This window comes from Phytophthora cinnamomi (genome assembly GCF_018691715.1).
Source record: "Phytophthora cinnamomi strain GKB4 chromosome Unknown Contig53, whole genome shotgun sequence".
Classification (NCBI taxonomy): Eukaryota; Oomycota; class Peronosporomycetes; order Peronosporales; family Peronosporaceae; genus Phytophthora; species Phytophthora cinnamomi.
The window spans coordinates 2,021,985-2,037,085 of NW_027150986.1; the positions used below are offsets into that span (position 1 = coordinate 2,021,985).

Sequence of the window (15,101 nt, forward strand, 5' to 3'; positions counted from 1 at the left end):
ACTCGACAATTGCGCTCTCCCTCCCCCCAGCAATCTGTCTGCTGCATCAGAAATGTCTCAGCGGTGAATGTTTGTGCCAAAAATAGATCGACTTTCCAAAGATGGCTACATGTACCAGTACGTACGTCTCCACTTCTCCACTGCTGGCTGGTACGCCATGGACGCGCTGCTGGACCGGCTGTGGGAGCTGGCGAACGAGGACGACGACCCGCGCAGCAGCCGACGCGGCGAGCGCGTCGCGGAGGCGCGTGCGCTCTGGCGGGCGCTGGAGGTGCTGCTCACGTCGCTGCGGCCGCAGGAGCTGGCGGTGGGCGACGGGACGTTCACCAAGACGCTGGCGTGCATTCGATCCGTGCTGAGCGACCCCAGCTACTGGGCGGCGGCGTCGACTGGAGACACAGCAACAGCAGCAGTAGCAGCAACTGCTGCCGCAGCAGACGACAGCGCCGTGACGCTGTTCGTGTGCGTGAACCGCGTTCTGCTCAAGCTCGCGAGTCGCGGCGTGCACGAGCGCGAAGCCCTCGTGCGGGACGGCGTGGCCGACCTGATCGTCCAGTGCGGCGAGTCGACGCAGCCGGGCGCGACTCTGTCGGCCGCTGAAGCGGCTGCAGCTCTGCAGACGTTGCAGTCCCTGGCCGTGGACAGCAAGACCCGGCCCAGCTTGCAAGTCTCGCACACGATTCGCCTCTGCATGCTGCTGATGCACAGGCACGCGACTGTGTTCGCGGTGCAGCTGCGGGCGTGCCAGTTCTTGCACCAAATGGCGCTGGAGGACGACTGCAAAGAGCGGATCGGGCGCCATGGCGGCCTGCAGACTGTCACGGACGCGCTTGCGCGCTTCACAGAGGAGGCCGAACTTGTGGTCACGGCGTTGGATGTGCTCTTCTTCCTCTGTGTTGAGCTCGAGTATCGCGATGACCAGGCTGTAAGTGTTCCGTTTCGTGGAGCAAGTGGAAGTGTGTTCCACGGAGTTGTAAAAGCTGTCGTCGACGCCATGCGCGTTCTACAAAGTGTGGAGTTGGTGCAAGCCAACGGCGTTGCTGTCCTCAACAGGTCCGTGCTGTGTTCGTCAGTGTAATGTGTGTTGCTGCAGTAGTAGATTACTTATCATGCATGTTGTGAACGTCTGTCAACCAACAGCATGGTGATGCATCCTCCCGTTAAAGAAGCGCTATGCTCGCTTAATATCTGGGATGTCGCGGAGAACGGCTTGTCAACCACCGCAACAGATGAAGCCGCCTGCGATTTTGTGGAGCTTCTGGATGCACTGCTCCACGATCCAGTCACCTGTCAAACGCTGGGAAAAATGCTCTCAGACGTGTCAGAAGTCCAAAATGAAACAAGACCACGGTAAGCAAAGTGTCATCTCGTGATTTAGGCGTTCCTTGTTGCTAATCTCTCTCTGCTTGCCGATATACAGCTTGAAAGCGTTGAAAGATCAAGTGGAGGCGCTGCATCATAGCCAGGTTGCAAGTCAAGAGAGTGAGGCGCGCATGGCATTCATCACAACTCGGTTGAAAACATTGCTCGATGACGCGAGTTGTAGTATGGCGGGAGTACCGACAACTCTTAAAAAACCACAGACAATACCGGTTGGCGGAAACAGTAGCGACTATGACGGCTACGGGCAATTCATGTGCTCGAGTTCTCATCTAACAGTGCCATCGCACGCATCAACCCATTCGGAAGATGACAGCGGAGATGAACTCCCCGTTGACGCCGGAGGATGCTTAGGCTATGCAAACGATCTACGGAATGACGACGCAAACAGCTTGCTTCGCGGGGAGGGTCTTGGGTACTTTGAACAGTTTCTTCAACGAGCACAGGGTGCTAGCAACACTGAGCAGCTAGATGTTTTGTGTAAAACTCCTTACGGCGCTAAGATATGCGCGAAGGTCCATTCGGGCCCATCAAACCAACGGCACGGACACCAGCTTGATTCAGACCCGCCTGGTGCAATTCGAAATACATCGAGTGATGATGATGCTGAAAAATGGCAAGCTTTATGTGAAGAAAACACGCGTGAAGCCCGAAATATCCAAAGTGATCGTCGCCAAAGCACATCAGATAAGGAAGCTGAAAAATGGCAGGCCCTATATGAAGTAAGTACGCGTGAAGTGCAGCGAGTTCAGCATTCCTTCCACGAGCTAAACGAGCGGTATCGTATTGTTCTTCGACGTTCAAAAGAGCAAACAAAGCTCCTGTCCTTACAAAATGCGCGCATAAGCAACCATGCTAACGAACATCAACAGATACTACGGCGTATGCGTACTCTTGAATTGTCGTTAGAGGAAGCAGACCGACGGTGCCACGTGGAACGGGCGCTTCGATCTGCGGAAGCAGATCAATGTGAGCAGCTTTCGCTAGCGCTGAATAAATCAGTCCGTGAAACCCATTCACTAGCGGCTCAACAATCTAGTGCAGCTCGCGAGCTACAGCAGAAAGAGAATATGAGGACGGAGTACATGATGCGCACACGGGAAAGCAAGCACGACAAGCAGCGTCTGGAAGTCGAACGTGATAACGCGCTTATAAAAATTGAGATTCTGAATCAAGAAAAGGTAAGCTACACGTGAAACTGGTCGGGGTCGATGCTCATTAATGCTTTTTGTCTGCATACTGCAGATCGAACTTCTACTGCAGCTTTCAGATTGCCGGCGAGAGGGGCTTGAGTCACTGTTGATGCGAGAAGAAGACGTCGATGCTCCACGTCTTGGTGTATTCAGCGAACTCGCGAAGACAGCTGCAGAAAACAAACGACTTCGACAAGCTGTAGATTGTGCTCCTCGCGCTACCTTCGCTCGACGGAATTCTCTGCCTACAGAAACATTGGCCACTCATCTATCGGAAGCTATTCCCGCAACTGTATCACTGTCGTCGTATCGACCCGCGAGTGTATACCCCATATACACTCGAACAGGTGGAGTTGACGAAGGCCTGAACGATGATCCAAACTCTATTGAAACTTCGGACATACAAAGTTGCATGATTTCTGTGTTTGAGGTCCTCCAAGCGTCCGTCGAAGGCTCAATTGAAGACGGCGTGCATGTGTCTACGGTTCGCAGGTTCTTCATGGAAAGTGGGTTGGTGCAAGCTCCGCATGTACTCCCTGCCGATGTAGATGTGGTGTTAGCCGGGGTGTTGGCTCAGGCCCAATCAAATCGTAAAAAGTCTATTGTCCGTAAAGACTTCCGCGGGACACAACAACCGTGGGCACCACCAACCGGTTGGGCGAAGACTAAGCGGAGATCTTCACCAGCAAAATACGCGACTATTGCAAATGACACTAAACGTTATCGATTCTTCAGTCAAGACGCATTTAACGAGGCAGTGACTCTCGTAGGCATGCGAAAGTTCCCTCGTTCCGATTTGCTTCGTGTGCTTCAAACCGTCGTGGCTCTCTATCTGAGGCCATACTTGCGCCAACAACAAACACCTTATCGATCATCATTAAACCAACTAAGCCGATCATCGTCATCATGCTCGGTAAGTGGGAGACCCAGTACCAGCGTTGGGTCGCCTTCTCAAGTTTGTACACGAGCCTTGAAAACAATTTTGAGCGGTCTAGCTCTGCATTTCGGCCACGGAAATGAAAAGGAACACTTTCGGACTGTTAGTCACACTGGAACTAACGAGGGGGAAACCTACAGGCACTCGAATCCGCCGTCATCGATCAGCCGGTCACACAAAAAAGAGGACGTAGTGTACTCAATGCTCGAAATGAACGGGGTGTTGAATCGAGAGCAACGACCACTCGGGACGATCTGTGAATTCTACAGCGCTCAGCACCATCACAATGCAACAGCAGCAGCTGCGATGTCTAGCAACAAAAATGAGCTCTTCGGGTTAAGCTTCGAGTTTGTGCTCAACTTTGCCATAGACTTCGAGTTAATTCCGTCATTTATGGACCGTGTAAGCCTCAAGCATCTGCACACCGAAGTAGCAGGACTTCTCAAAGCGTATTTTGCATTGCACGACAAGGATCCTCCAGGTGGGGCCGATGGAGAGACGATGAAGAAGGTTGCGTTCGGTATGGTACTTGCCCGGCTTGCGTTGGAACTATTTTGCACCAAGCCTGGGTACGAAACACCCGAGAGGCAGATCACAGGTCTTCTTCAGTGGCTCGACAATTCGCCTGGCCGTGAGAAAATTATACGGAAAGCTGGTATGCCACTCGTCATTCGCTTTTCCAGACAACTCTATGCAGTTAAGCCACAGCAGTAAACCAAAATCCTACACTATATAAGTTTTGTCAGCTGTCGAACTACTTCTCGTTGGCATCAACACTATGGAGTCGCAAGCATGCCCCACTAAACACGAGTTGGTCGACAGGCAAGGTGCTCGTCACACGGATGCAGGTTTTGGCACCGTTGTTAGCTTCAGATCCTTCCAAAGTGCAGATCAATGGGCATGGGAAATCCCTTGGAGCGCTAGGACTTCCTGGGTCTCCAGCCGTACTTGAATCACTTTCGCCAAGTGTCTCCACTGAATGGCTGGAAATTGCTGACGTTCCAAGAACTTCGGCTAAGCACGAGCTTGTAACTTGTAAAATTACTGAGACGCCGTCGGGAGAAATTGGAGCGCGACGATGGCGCCCTTTTCCATCAATAATCTCTAGCTGCAAGTGGCCCATGACACGTACTCCGGAGAAATAGATTACGTCTTCTTTTGCCGGCAAAGTTATCCGTGGCGAATCCTCAAATATACATACTACTTTGAGACAGTCGGAAGAGCACAAAGCACTACCGACATGGTTACGAATAAAGTGTTGATGGGCCGCTTCGAATACATACTGAGTACAAATGCACAAAACATGACGTTAAGACCTCGCACAGGTTCTCTCACCAGTGGAGTAACCTAGAGCATCGTACCTCAATATCCCGGAATTTATTTAGCTGCAGCTTGTACGGATCGCCATCTGGTTCCTGCCAAGCTGCAAATGCGTTGAGTCGCTCTAAAAGATGCTGCTGAAACTTCTCTAAGGTTAATCTCAGCATACTACCAGCGCCTTGTAAGCATAAAAGCACAAGCCAACAAGTAGGAGTACCGCCACCTCGTAGTTCGTTTGCTAGGTGCCAGGTAGAAGAGTCCAGTGATCCTCCCCGACAAGCCACCTGACATCAATACAAGAGTGTAAATTAGTTTGCAAAATATTTGGAGCACGTTTCCTTTTTACAAGAGCGAACCATTTCTAGTCGTCCAATATCACACAAAATCACCGCTCGAATTTGCTCAAGAACTTGCCGTTCGTGATAGATAAGAGCTGAAATTGGTTTGCGATACTCAAACTCTCCGTTGCGGAGTAGCATGACAACTCCCTCCAGGTTTTTTCTAAACGTTGCAAGAATATCAAGGACTTGTATCGCCTCCAGGTTCGGTAATACTCGAGAAGTCATAAATCGTATTGGTAGCTGGTATCCGCGATTTGCAACCACCACCGCTAGTTGTGTTGCTATTTGTTTTTGTCGATCTCGACGCAGGTACTGAGGGTCCCACAGTGATGCACTTTCAGAATTTTGATGACCGGCAGTCATCAAATCTCTAGACAGTGACGGTCCACACGATTCGCTAATCCACAAATGCGGGATAGCACCAACTACTGATACCCATGGTATCACCGCCAGCTTTTCTATGGCAAATACAACTTCTGGTATGGTCATTTGAGCTACAACAGTAGTGGTATGAAGTTGATCTACACCTTGAGAAGTCGGCCACGCGTTCAGAACAAGATCAATACAGGATTGGATCAGTAGCTGGTCTTGTGGTGCTTTTAGAGTTGATGCATAGACACTTGAAATCACACCACGAATCGTCATAATTGACCACATGCCAATGCCCGGCTGATTCAGAGGATTTGGGAGCTCCTTTATCAATGTTCTTTCTTCTGTTCTCAACGTCATCAAGGAGCGAATCACAGCGCACAATTCAGGATCTCCAAATTCCCCTTCAGCTTTCCACTCTGCAAACGGAAAATGATCCCGAGTAGTAACTAGTGCGTGAAATACGCCCAATTGCTTCATGCACTGTTCTTCGTACTCACTTATTATGGAGGAGTCAGCAGCATTTGCGGCTGAAATGGTGCTGGCAAATTCAAATGGCTCCAGCTCACGCTTTAGAATAGCAAAACTATGGTGTAGGCTTCGCTTCAGTGACAACGATCCAGTTCCCCATTTTCGTTTAGATGCGATCCGACTGAGCCGTACAGTATCAAAACTGGCTAGTCGCATCGCATGATGTTTATTTGTGATTGAAATCCATAAGCGAAAGTCAGAGTGGACACGCCCGTCTTCAAGAGAATCGTATACGCTGCTCAGGTGTGCAAACCGGTCATGACAAATCTCTAGGTTTGGAAGTACTACCCATTGTCCCTTTTCCATGGCTTGTAGTAGAATCGTTTTGAAAGCTACATCGTCAGCCAACAGTAACTGAATCGTATCTGTAGTATCCATGGTAGCCCCAGCTCGGCTTGCCACACTGGTTACAGCATCCACAAAGTCAATGTTTGGTGAGCAAAACACAAGAAGGGGGGTCTTGGAGCTGGAAAAGGACTTCCACATGAAGAATAAGTCACGATGCCTGTCGGGGGCTTGTGCTGTTGCAGTATGAGCTGCAGCTGCAACAAGTGTGGGGAGGGACGGTGTAGTTACCGAAGGGATTCGCGAGACAGAATGTGTACTCGACACAGAGGCGGTATGCAATCGCTGCAGTTCTCGCCCAGAAAATTCTTCAATCTCACACATGAATCGATGAGGATGCACGGCGGTAACAATACATAATCGTGTGAAATCATCCAGAGGTGCTGGTACCTTCCAATCATTAGAGCTACCTGTTCCAAGCTCGATTAGCGCCTTCCACGCAGCCTGGCCATCCTCTAAGCCCTCCATCCTTGAGATAAACTGCCGTAGATCCCCAGATGCTTCTGCTAAATAACAAACTGCTGACCATGCTGTTGTCTTCATGCCCTTGGGACGCAGTGCAAGTAGACTCTTTAATGTGGGTCGGCAGGTATCATGACTGTTGCGTTCCATCTTAGCGTTAATTAGTGCGAGCAGATGTCCCAGCATTTCGGTGTCAGTGGATCGTCGATTACAAAGGCGAAGCTCAAACTTGGAACCTATATTTTCACCACCTTCTACGGGAGGAGGTACAGTCATTTCTTCCATTCGGCGCTGCCAAATTCGAATTGCCAGTAAAAATCTGAAAAGGAGACGATCCTCGTCTCGGAGATTCATAACAATGCACTGCTGGAGATAGCTCGTAAAGCAGGCCATAACCTCCTCCAGATTATTGTTGCTCTTGTTGCTTACTTCACCTGCGCGAATCAGTAGTTCCCAAATCCATGACAAAGAGAAAATTGTTTCATCATTGCCATTGTTTCGCACCACGTCAAACTCACGCCAGGCCCACACAGCATCCAAGCATCTCTTTGAAACGGCGATATAACCTGCCAAACTACGCCAGTGTGCATTAATTTTAGTATTTGCTTCGGTTTTAGTATTCTCGAGTGTGTGCACCGCGCTTCGGTTGGCCACAATTCGAATCGCTTTCGAGTTAACCGCGTAAACTTGCTCAGCTTGTTCCGTGCTAAAGAATTCCAATAGTTCTTCTTCAAGCTCGAAAATTTGTTCGTCACAAATTACCATGTCTTGCTGTAGCGTTCGGATTTCAGTCAGCTCGCGAAGTCGGCCTTGGGACTCCAGGAGTTTCTGAAGCGCTTGAGTTTCCACAAACGGCGCAGTAATCTCAAACTGAATTACGGTGAGTTGGTTTAAATACACGGACAACCAGTTCGGGGGGGAATTCGTATCTGTGTAGATAAGATAAACCCTACAAGCATCGCTGCCAAATTCGAAGATTGGTGCGTCTTTAACGGCTGTGTTGACTTTTGTTCTTCCTGACCCACTTGATATTGCGTCTGGGGTCTCTGCAATTCCCACCGGGAGGTGACACCAGCAGTGATATCCCCCACTATCATGATTGCCGGTACTGAAGTCATGATTTACGGCGTCAAAACGAGCTCGTCGTTTTGCGCTAATGAACGAGTGTAAGCTTCGCAGGCGTTCCTTGCACACATCCATAAGAATTAACGCTGATTCGTGTTTGATGCTACGCTCCACCTCTTTCCAAACTTCTGCATCTGTAGCTTCAATGTTGGCCGATGCAACGCTCAGATTTTGAGAGCTGAGGTGCCTTTTCAGCCAGCCTGTGGCAACACCATCTGGGTCAACCAGCAGAGGTAAACGAAAACTCTTTAACGCTATAACTGCATTCTCCAGCGCACTATCATCGTTTATTGGCAATCCACTCAAGCTCATTTTGGTCAGATCCGCCTCGCGAACCATGAAAACCTCATGCAGTGGTCGCCTTAAGGAAGACGGTATTACTGAAGTGGAGATTGCTTCCTGCCATACCTGGTACAACTGTAAGCGCGATACTCGGTTAAGGGCAGAGGCATACGCAACAGTTGCGGTAGCAAGCAATAAATCACCCTTCAAGTGCTTGGCGAATTCCAGGTAAAAGTCATGCAATCGCTGCCATTTCGCTCGAGTAGGGGATAGCACTTTCCATACAGTGTTTGTAAGATGCAATAGTAATGTAGTGTCTTGCAACCTTTCATCCGCTCGTTTTCGCTCAACCTCTGACAAATCCCGCATTTCGTTTGTGTACCGTGAGGAATTTGTTTGATTGCAAATGTCCATCTTGCTTGTAACAACTTGCGCTTCAGCTTGCTTTAGCAATTCTTGCTCACGTTGAAGTTGTCCGTGTTTTGGTTCGGCTAGAATAAAATCACGGGCAAAGGCCGTACACTTTTGAACCCATTCGCACAAGACACCAGCTACCTCGTGCACAGACGCAAACAAGGCCTTGTCAAAGTCTGGTGACCTGCAAATTGGTAGCAGTGTGCTAACCATCTTCTCTGTGACGTTATTAGGAACATCGAACATCATCAGTTTTTCCCAGAAGGCTGCCTTCTTCATTTCTATTGCAACGTTCTCCCAGTAGTTCATTATGATCTCATCTGGGTCCATCTCATCACGTCCTTCCACTGGATTGATGCCAAGAATTACTCCAAGACACTCTGATAGCTGGTAAATTGATGAGGGTATATGTTCCATCAACGTAAATTTATGGACAAGCCTGCGTAACCGGTGTCTAGCTTCCATTCTAGTATCATTATCAGCTTCAGCTATTGGAAAAACTGTGTCCACAATAGCTGCTGCCTCTTCCAAACCTTTCGCTTGCCCATTTTCGTCCTCTAAGTGGATTTCATTGACGTCATCTCGATCATAATTGGCAACCACTTCTCTTCCTCCTTCTTCTTCATCTTCTTCTTTTTTTTCTTCTTCTTCGGTTGCAAAAGCTTCGTGAAATACTCGTAGGGTTCCTTTCATTTCGTCAAATGTGTCGCTGGAGTCCTTTATCAGGTCTTGGTACTCTTTCGTGACAGTAGCTAGTCGCTCGCGTTGGGAAACCACTAACGTAGTAGCTAGCTCGAGTGCTTTTGATAGCTTGTCCGACGTGATCTTGTCTCTTTCCAAACTACCAGACATCTTGCGTCGCATGTCGGTTTTGTGCTGTACTTCAGGTAGCAACAATTCGGCTTGAGCTTGCTCGATCTTCAGAATTCGTGCGGTCTGGTCAATAAATTGCAACCCAGCTTTATAGCGCGCTAAATTATCTGATACCGCATATTCTAACTGATCGTAATGCGAAGCAAACAAGCTCACATGATCAACAAGCATACTTTCGTCGACTTGCATGAACGAAAGATTCCCAGGGATGGTAGTGGCCGAGTATTGGTTTTCTTCTGGAACACTCGAACTTCCTTTACTTGAACGAGTAGCCATGAAAGAAGTGGTTGTATGGTATAACTGAGCAGCAGCCTCAGCGAGTTGCGTGGATCCCTGCTTGTCTGATGCCAAAGAGGAGTGTAGCATACATTTTCGCGCAACTGTTACCAAACTATCGGCGGACCATGCCCCAACATAGTTTATGTCGCAGAATTTCAAAATATTGGGGAAGCGCCACAAAATTGAGGCCCAGCTCAAACTCGAGGTATCGTCATCTGCTAAGAAGGTTGGTGGTGGCGAAAAAATGAGCACAAGTTGGAGATTATGCCTTACATATTGATGGAAATAACTCAGTATAGCACTTTTTGAGCGAAGAGTCGATGAGGTCTGGTGGTGTGTTGGCACGGATTGACGACTACCGTCTCCACTCGGCGGTGTCGACTTTCTTTCTCGCTCATACCTTTCACGCAAAAAAGAGATTATATCATCGCCTAGATCCTCGTACGCGACGACATCAGATGCCACGCTGTGTCCCCCGAGGAATTGGTCAAGTGTTCGATATGGGTATGAATCAGGGTCTAAATAGGAATCTTCCACGATAAAAACGACAGGCCCATCCCGAGAGTGAACGGCTTTTAACATGGCAGCTCGAAGTGCTCCAAACCACTTGCTGGCGTTAGCGATATCGTCGAGACTACTTTTACATGTAGGCCCCTGCGAGTCTTCTCGTGCTGGAATATGGTACACAAAGGAGTCTTTTTTAGATAAAAAACATGCCAAGCGAGTTATCGTAACGAGCTTTCTCCCACGTGCACCCAGTAACAGGACTGCTTTTCTATCCATTCGTAACAATCGATTCATCCGCAGGACATGCTGAACGACGGACGAGCACAGAATCACCTCAAGTGCTACTGAAGTATCTTTTGTGTCTGATGTCCTGGTCCCATCACGACACATCGCCATCATACTGCGTTCGACGACGGCTTCGACTGTGGACATGTCGTTCACCTCATGGTAGTCATTACTATAACCTCCACCCGTACTAGTCTCGCCAATAAACGAAAAGTGCAGATCATTTGCAAACCAATCCTGGGTAGTCTGGATTCGCAGTCCCGCTATCTCGGACCGTGTTGGGTTGAACGCATCATCAGTGATACCAAAAGTCGTCAATGCAACCTCAACTGTGCGTCGGTGAAATGAAGATGCCTCTTTCGGGTCCATGATACTGTCACCCAGTATACGTGCGCTCTCATGACACCACAACCGAGCCAACGCTGGCTTCTCCACTAATGTCAAAGAAGGGCGGATGACACAGCAAATACTTTTGACGATTTGGAAAAGTTGAGCCACGCGGAAGTTGTAGTGAAATTTTATCGGATTGAAGGTAACATCCTTTTGTAGGATAGCGAAGTCATTACTGGATGTCAGCAGTCGAAAGAGTTTCAAACTTGCCTTAATGATAATCGATTGCAGTTGCTCGGCTTCTTTCGCTGCGATTGATGACCCCTCTGTAGTAGCTGTCGGTGTTTGAGACGGGGTCGATCCCGGCACGCTTGGAGCTAAAAGTGACGCGGGGTAGCTTTCACAAATACTACACAGGTCTGAATCTGAAAATGGCAGCAAAGTAATTGGGATGAATCGCCTGACAAGGCGTTCCAGATCTTGAGTTTCAGTTGAGCTACGATGTCTTTTTGGGGTTGAAGCTTGCAGTGTCACGAACGGAAGAAAGTCTTGGCATGGAGTCACTAGGTTTGTACTGGGGTCGATTATCGTATGATATTCGGTCAGCATGCGCAACAGCTCAAGGGCTGAATCCATTATGTGACGAGAATCAAAACAGTGCAAGTCGTCGACATACACATACACTGTGTGTTTCCCACTCTGTGGTATCGGTCCACCTGTTTCGCCCAGGGTTGAATCGGAACCTTTGGCAATAACAGCTGCACGTGAACCCTGTGATTCGCACTTCGACCTATCCTGTCGCTCGACGCGAATCCGTTGAAGAACCGTCTCAAAGTGTAGCAACACGTCACTTGCTTTGGTGTAGAAACCAGCGTAAACCTTTTCAGCGGTAACAACCTCGTATTTTGATGCTTCGCTGTTACTTCGTACGTCAGTATTAGACGACTCGAGTTCGGACGGAGGTGTTGACGGTCGAGCTGCTGCTACTTGGATCCGCGAAAGTGCTGTAAGAAGTAGCATCCAGGCTGATCCGCATACCGATTTCCCACAATCCTTAGGACCGCTGAGAATTGTAGGGTAGTTTGCGAGAAATAATTGGCCGGACAGACATACAGCTGCTGCAGTAGTTACTGTGGGAACTAGTAAAAGATTCAAGCAGGAGTCGAGAGAATGGTCTGGACCTAAGCCAGAGACCAACGAAATGTCCGCTGCTGTTAGCTGACTGGAAGCCGATCCTAGCAACAGTTTTACCCAACGAGTATAATATTCCGTCCAAGGTAACCACTTTGACCCAAAGTCAACAGAAAACCCGTAGTCGTAAACCGTTTGTCTTCGTGGCGCAGATCCTCCACTTGAAACACAACTATTTGTTTTGTCCCCGCCAGTGATATTCGACACACTCCCAATCAATGTACCACTCGGGAAAAATAGTGTAACCAACCTCTTTAGCGTGGATTGCTCACTATTTGGGCCGCGAAGAATTAAATCATAGAGAAACAAGTGAAACTTGTGACGCTCAGTTGTGTTAGGCGTGCCTCCTACCCCCCATACTAATGCCTGTAAAAAAATGCAGTGGATGGCGGTATTGCGCTGCTTATCGCTCGTCAACGACTCGAATTTTTTCCACGACTGAATTAGTCCACTGTGAAAAATTGCGAGCATGGACTGAACTCGCTCCATTCCGCTGTAGACGCTTTGGAAATTTGTGCTTACGAACGCCAGGGAAGCTGGTATCGTTTCTGTCGTAAGGGCGTCGAGTGCAACAAATATTGCTCCAGCATACCCTTCAAATTCTGATTTGTGTACAGTTTTCCAAATTCCGTACACGCTTTCCCACCCATCCCCGATCATGCTGCGACGATCTGTGTTGACATGCACGGCTCCGACGCGAGAGATAAAAGATGGCGAGGCATTCGCAAGTGTAGTAGTCTCCATGATAACACGTACATATTCCGGGATCAGCATAAGCTTTCCTGATGAAAGGTACAAACCTTGCTTATACCCCGGCGTATCATCCTGCAGTTCTTCTACTGTGTACAGAAGCTGTTCGCTCCACAACGCATCCAGGTCACCGTCAAAGACAAACCACGTTTGGGTGCGCTTGTCAGCTTTGTTGGACTCCTTAGCCTCATTGAGAAGCTTGTAGAAAACACATTGCGAAGGATGTTCCGCCCCCGGATCAATCAACTGGCCAATTTGGAGTGCTCGAGGACACACTACGACGGTACGTACTGGCGATACTAGATCTGCATCGCTGTCCGGGGCACCGAAACCTAGTCCTCGCGTGATTCCACTGCGCTCCTCTGCTTTTCTCTTCGCTATTTGTGTGAGTCCCCGTGAAAGTGAGCCGTACAAGCTTGTTTTGCCTGCTTGTATATTCCCCGACAGTACTACCGCACGATGGGTTTTCATTGTCTGCAGAAGTTGCACTGTTTTCAACCCAAATTCAACGCCAAACCGCTTCCATGAGCTTTCGTTCGTACGAACATAATTCTCAACATCATCTTCGAGACTCTTTTTTGGTGGAAGTGTTCCTAATCGCGAACTTGGTAACATGGAGCTCCCACGAGACATCCACATTACGCTCTTACTCATGTGCAAGTCTCTTCCCAATGCCTGCGCATTAAAATCTCTGATGACCGCATCAATGAGATGAAGATTGGCTGATGGTACAACCGAGCCAAGGAGCTCGCGAAGAGCTTGGCTAACATTTCGATACTCCATCCTTTCTTCATCGCGTCTTGCGACGGCTTCTGCAGTAGCATCATGTGAAGGGGGTTCTTCAGGTGCTGGTGCCTCGTCACTCTCATCATCAGGAGTAATTAAAATACTCTTTCGGGTTCGCCTACGATGTTCCTTTTCGAAGTTGTTGAGCTCTATAGCCCGCTTCACAACTTTTTTAATCTGGGGCAGAGTCACCAATCTGTCCCCAAGCACCTTCATTTCATCAGCCATCGTTGTTGGTTCGTTTATGAGTTCAAATCCCCGCGCATACGCGGTGAGAGCAACATTTATCAGCTTGGCCAGTTCTCGAGTGTACACAAATCGACCGCATTGGAGCTCAAATTCAGCTAGCACTTCAATGTCTGGAGACTGAACGACGATAGTTCGGAAGAAGGAACGAGCATCCTGGATCAAATCCTTGCCGTTTGACGCACAGGATGAAGTCATTAGGCTGTGATGTCGTGTAGTTAAAGTCAAGAGAAACATTGCCCCTCTCCTAAGTCGAATTTTGTCTCCAACAAGGGAACACTGTGCATGCCTTGCGGCAAGGCTCGTCATAACTTGTGAGCATAACATTGTTACCATAGACACAGTCGTCGGGTCCAACAGCTGCATATTATCAACGCACAACCAGGCTCCGGACGAGGCTGTTGCCTTGATGAAATTCGCCAGTTCGTCAAAAGTTAGTTTTCGGTTGGCGCACTGGAACGTAACGTATAGTCGACCACACAATCGGGCAAACTGGTGGCAAATTGTTGACTTCCCAGTTCCAGCAGTGCCCTCTAAGCAAACTCCTTTAATCATCGTACTTGCTGCCTGTGCGATCGCGTGGTAGCAGCGCAATGTAAGAGGAGTCACTAATATTCCAGCCGATTCATTGCCTAAATATTCAAGACCATAGGGTAAATATGACGATGACATCACTGTCACGCTCAAGATGCTGTCAATAAAATAAAACCGTGGCTGAGCTATCCATGTTAAACTAGGCAAATGGCGCGGAAATGCGATTTGCTGACTATTCCGGCGCATTTCTCTGGAGGATTCACCATTTTCTTCGATCCACATGCCCCCTATTTCTCCGAGAATATCGCTACTGACATCCCGCAGCTGTGTCAACAATATCATGACATTTCCGAGAGCTGCTTTTGCGTGAGGGTATGCAGCTACTCTAATCTCTTTGCTAACAGCATCGAGGTTTCGGTAGAGACTATTTGTAAGCTTTGTCCAAGATTTTCGTTGATTTAGGTCCTGATAAGCTTGTTCCGACTCAAGCGTCCACACGTACTGAACTGCTGCTAGAAGGGATTGTTCGGGCCAGATCAAGCACCACTTGCGAAACTCTTTACGAGGAAGATCACTGCAAGCTGCGCGGATGGAAGCATGTAATATAGTCGACATTGATGA

At 48.6% G+C, this 15,101-nt stretch overlaps 2 protein-coding genes across 2 annotated transcripts; one reads left to right on the plus strand and one right to left on the minus strand.

The window, feature by feature from the left end:
• Nucleotides 1-157: 157 nt before the first annotated feature.
• IUM83_00572 (uncharacterized protein) lies at nucleotides 158-9,003 on the plus strand (the record flags this gene model as incomplete). The annotated part of the gene is made up of 4 exons (XM_067924353.1): nucleotides 158-1,053; nucleotides 1,141-1,350; nucleotides 1,421-1,482; nucleotides 8,933-9,003. 4 exons carry the CDS (start codon nucleotides 158-160, stop codon nucleotides 9,001-9,003), a joined length of 1,239 nt encoding a protein of 412 aa, XP_067788474.1.
• On the minus strand, nucleotides 3,239-5,189 carry IUM83_00573 (uncharacterized protein; the record flags this gene model as incomplete). The annotated part of the gene is made up of 5 exons (XM_067924354.1): nucleotides 3,239-3,271; nucleotides 4,751-4,792; nucleotides 4,872-4,978; nucleotides 5,054-5,114; nucleotides 5,187-5,189. 5 exons carry the CDS (start codon nucleotides 5,187-5,189, stop codon nucleotides 3,239-3,241), a joined length of 246 nt encoding a protein of 81 aa, XP_067788475.1.
• Nucleotides 9,004-15,101: the final 6,098 nt, after the last annotated feature.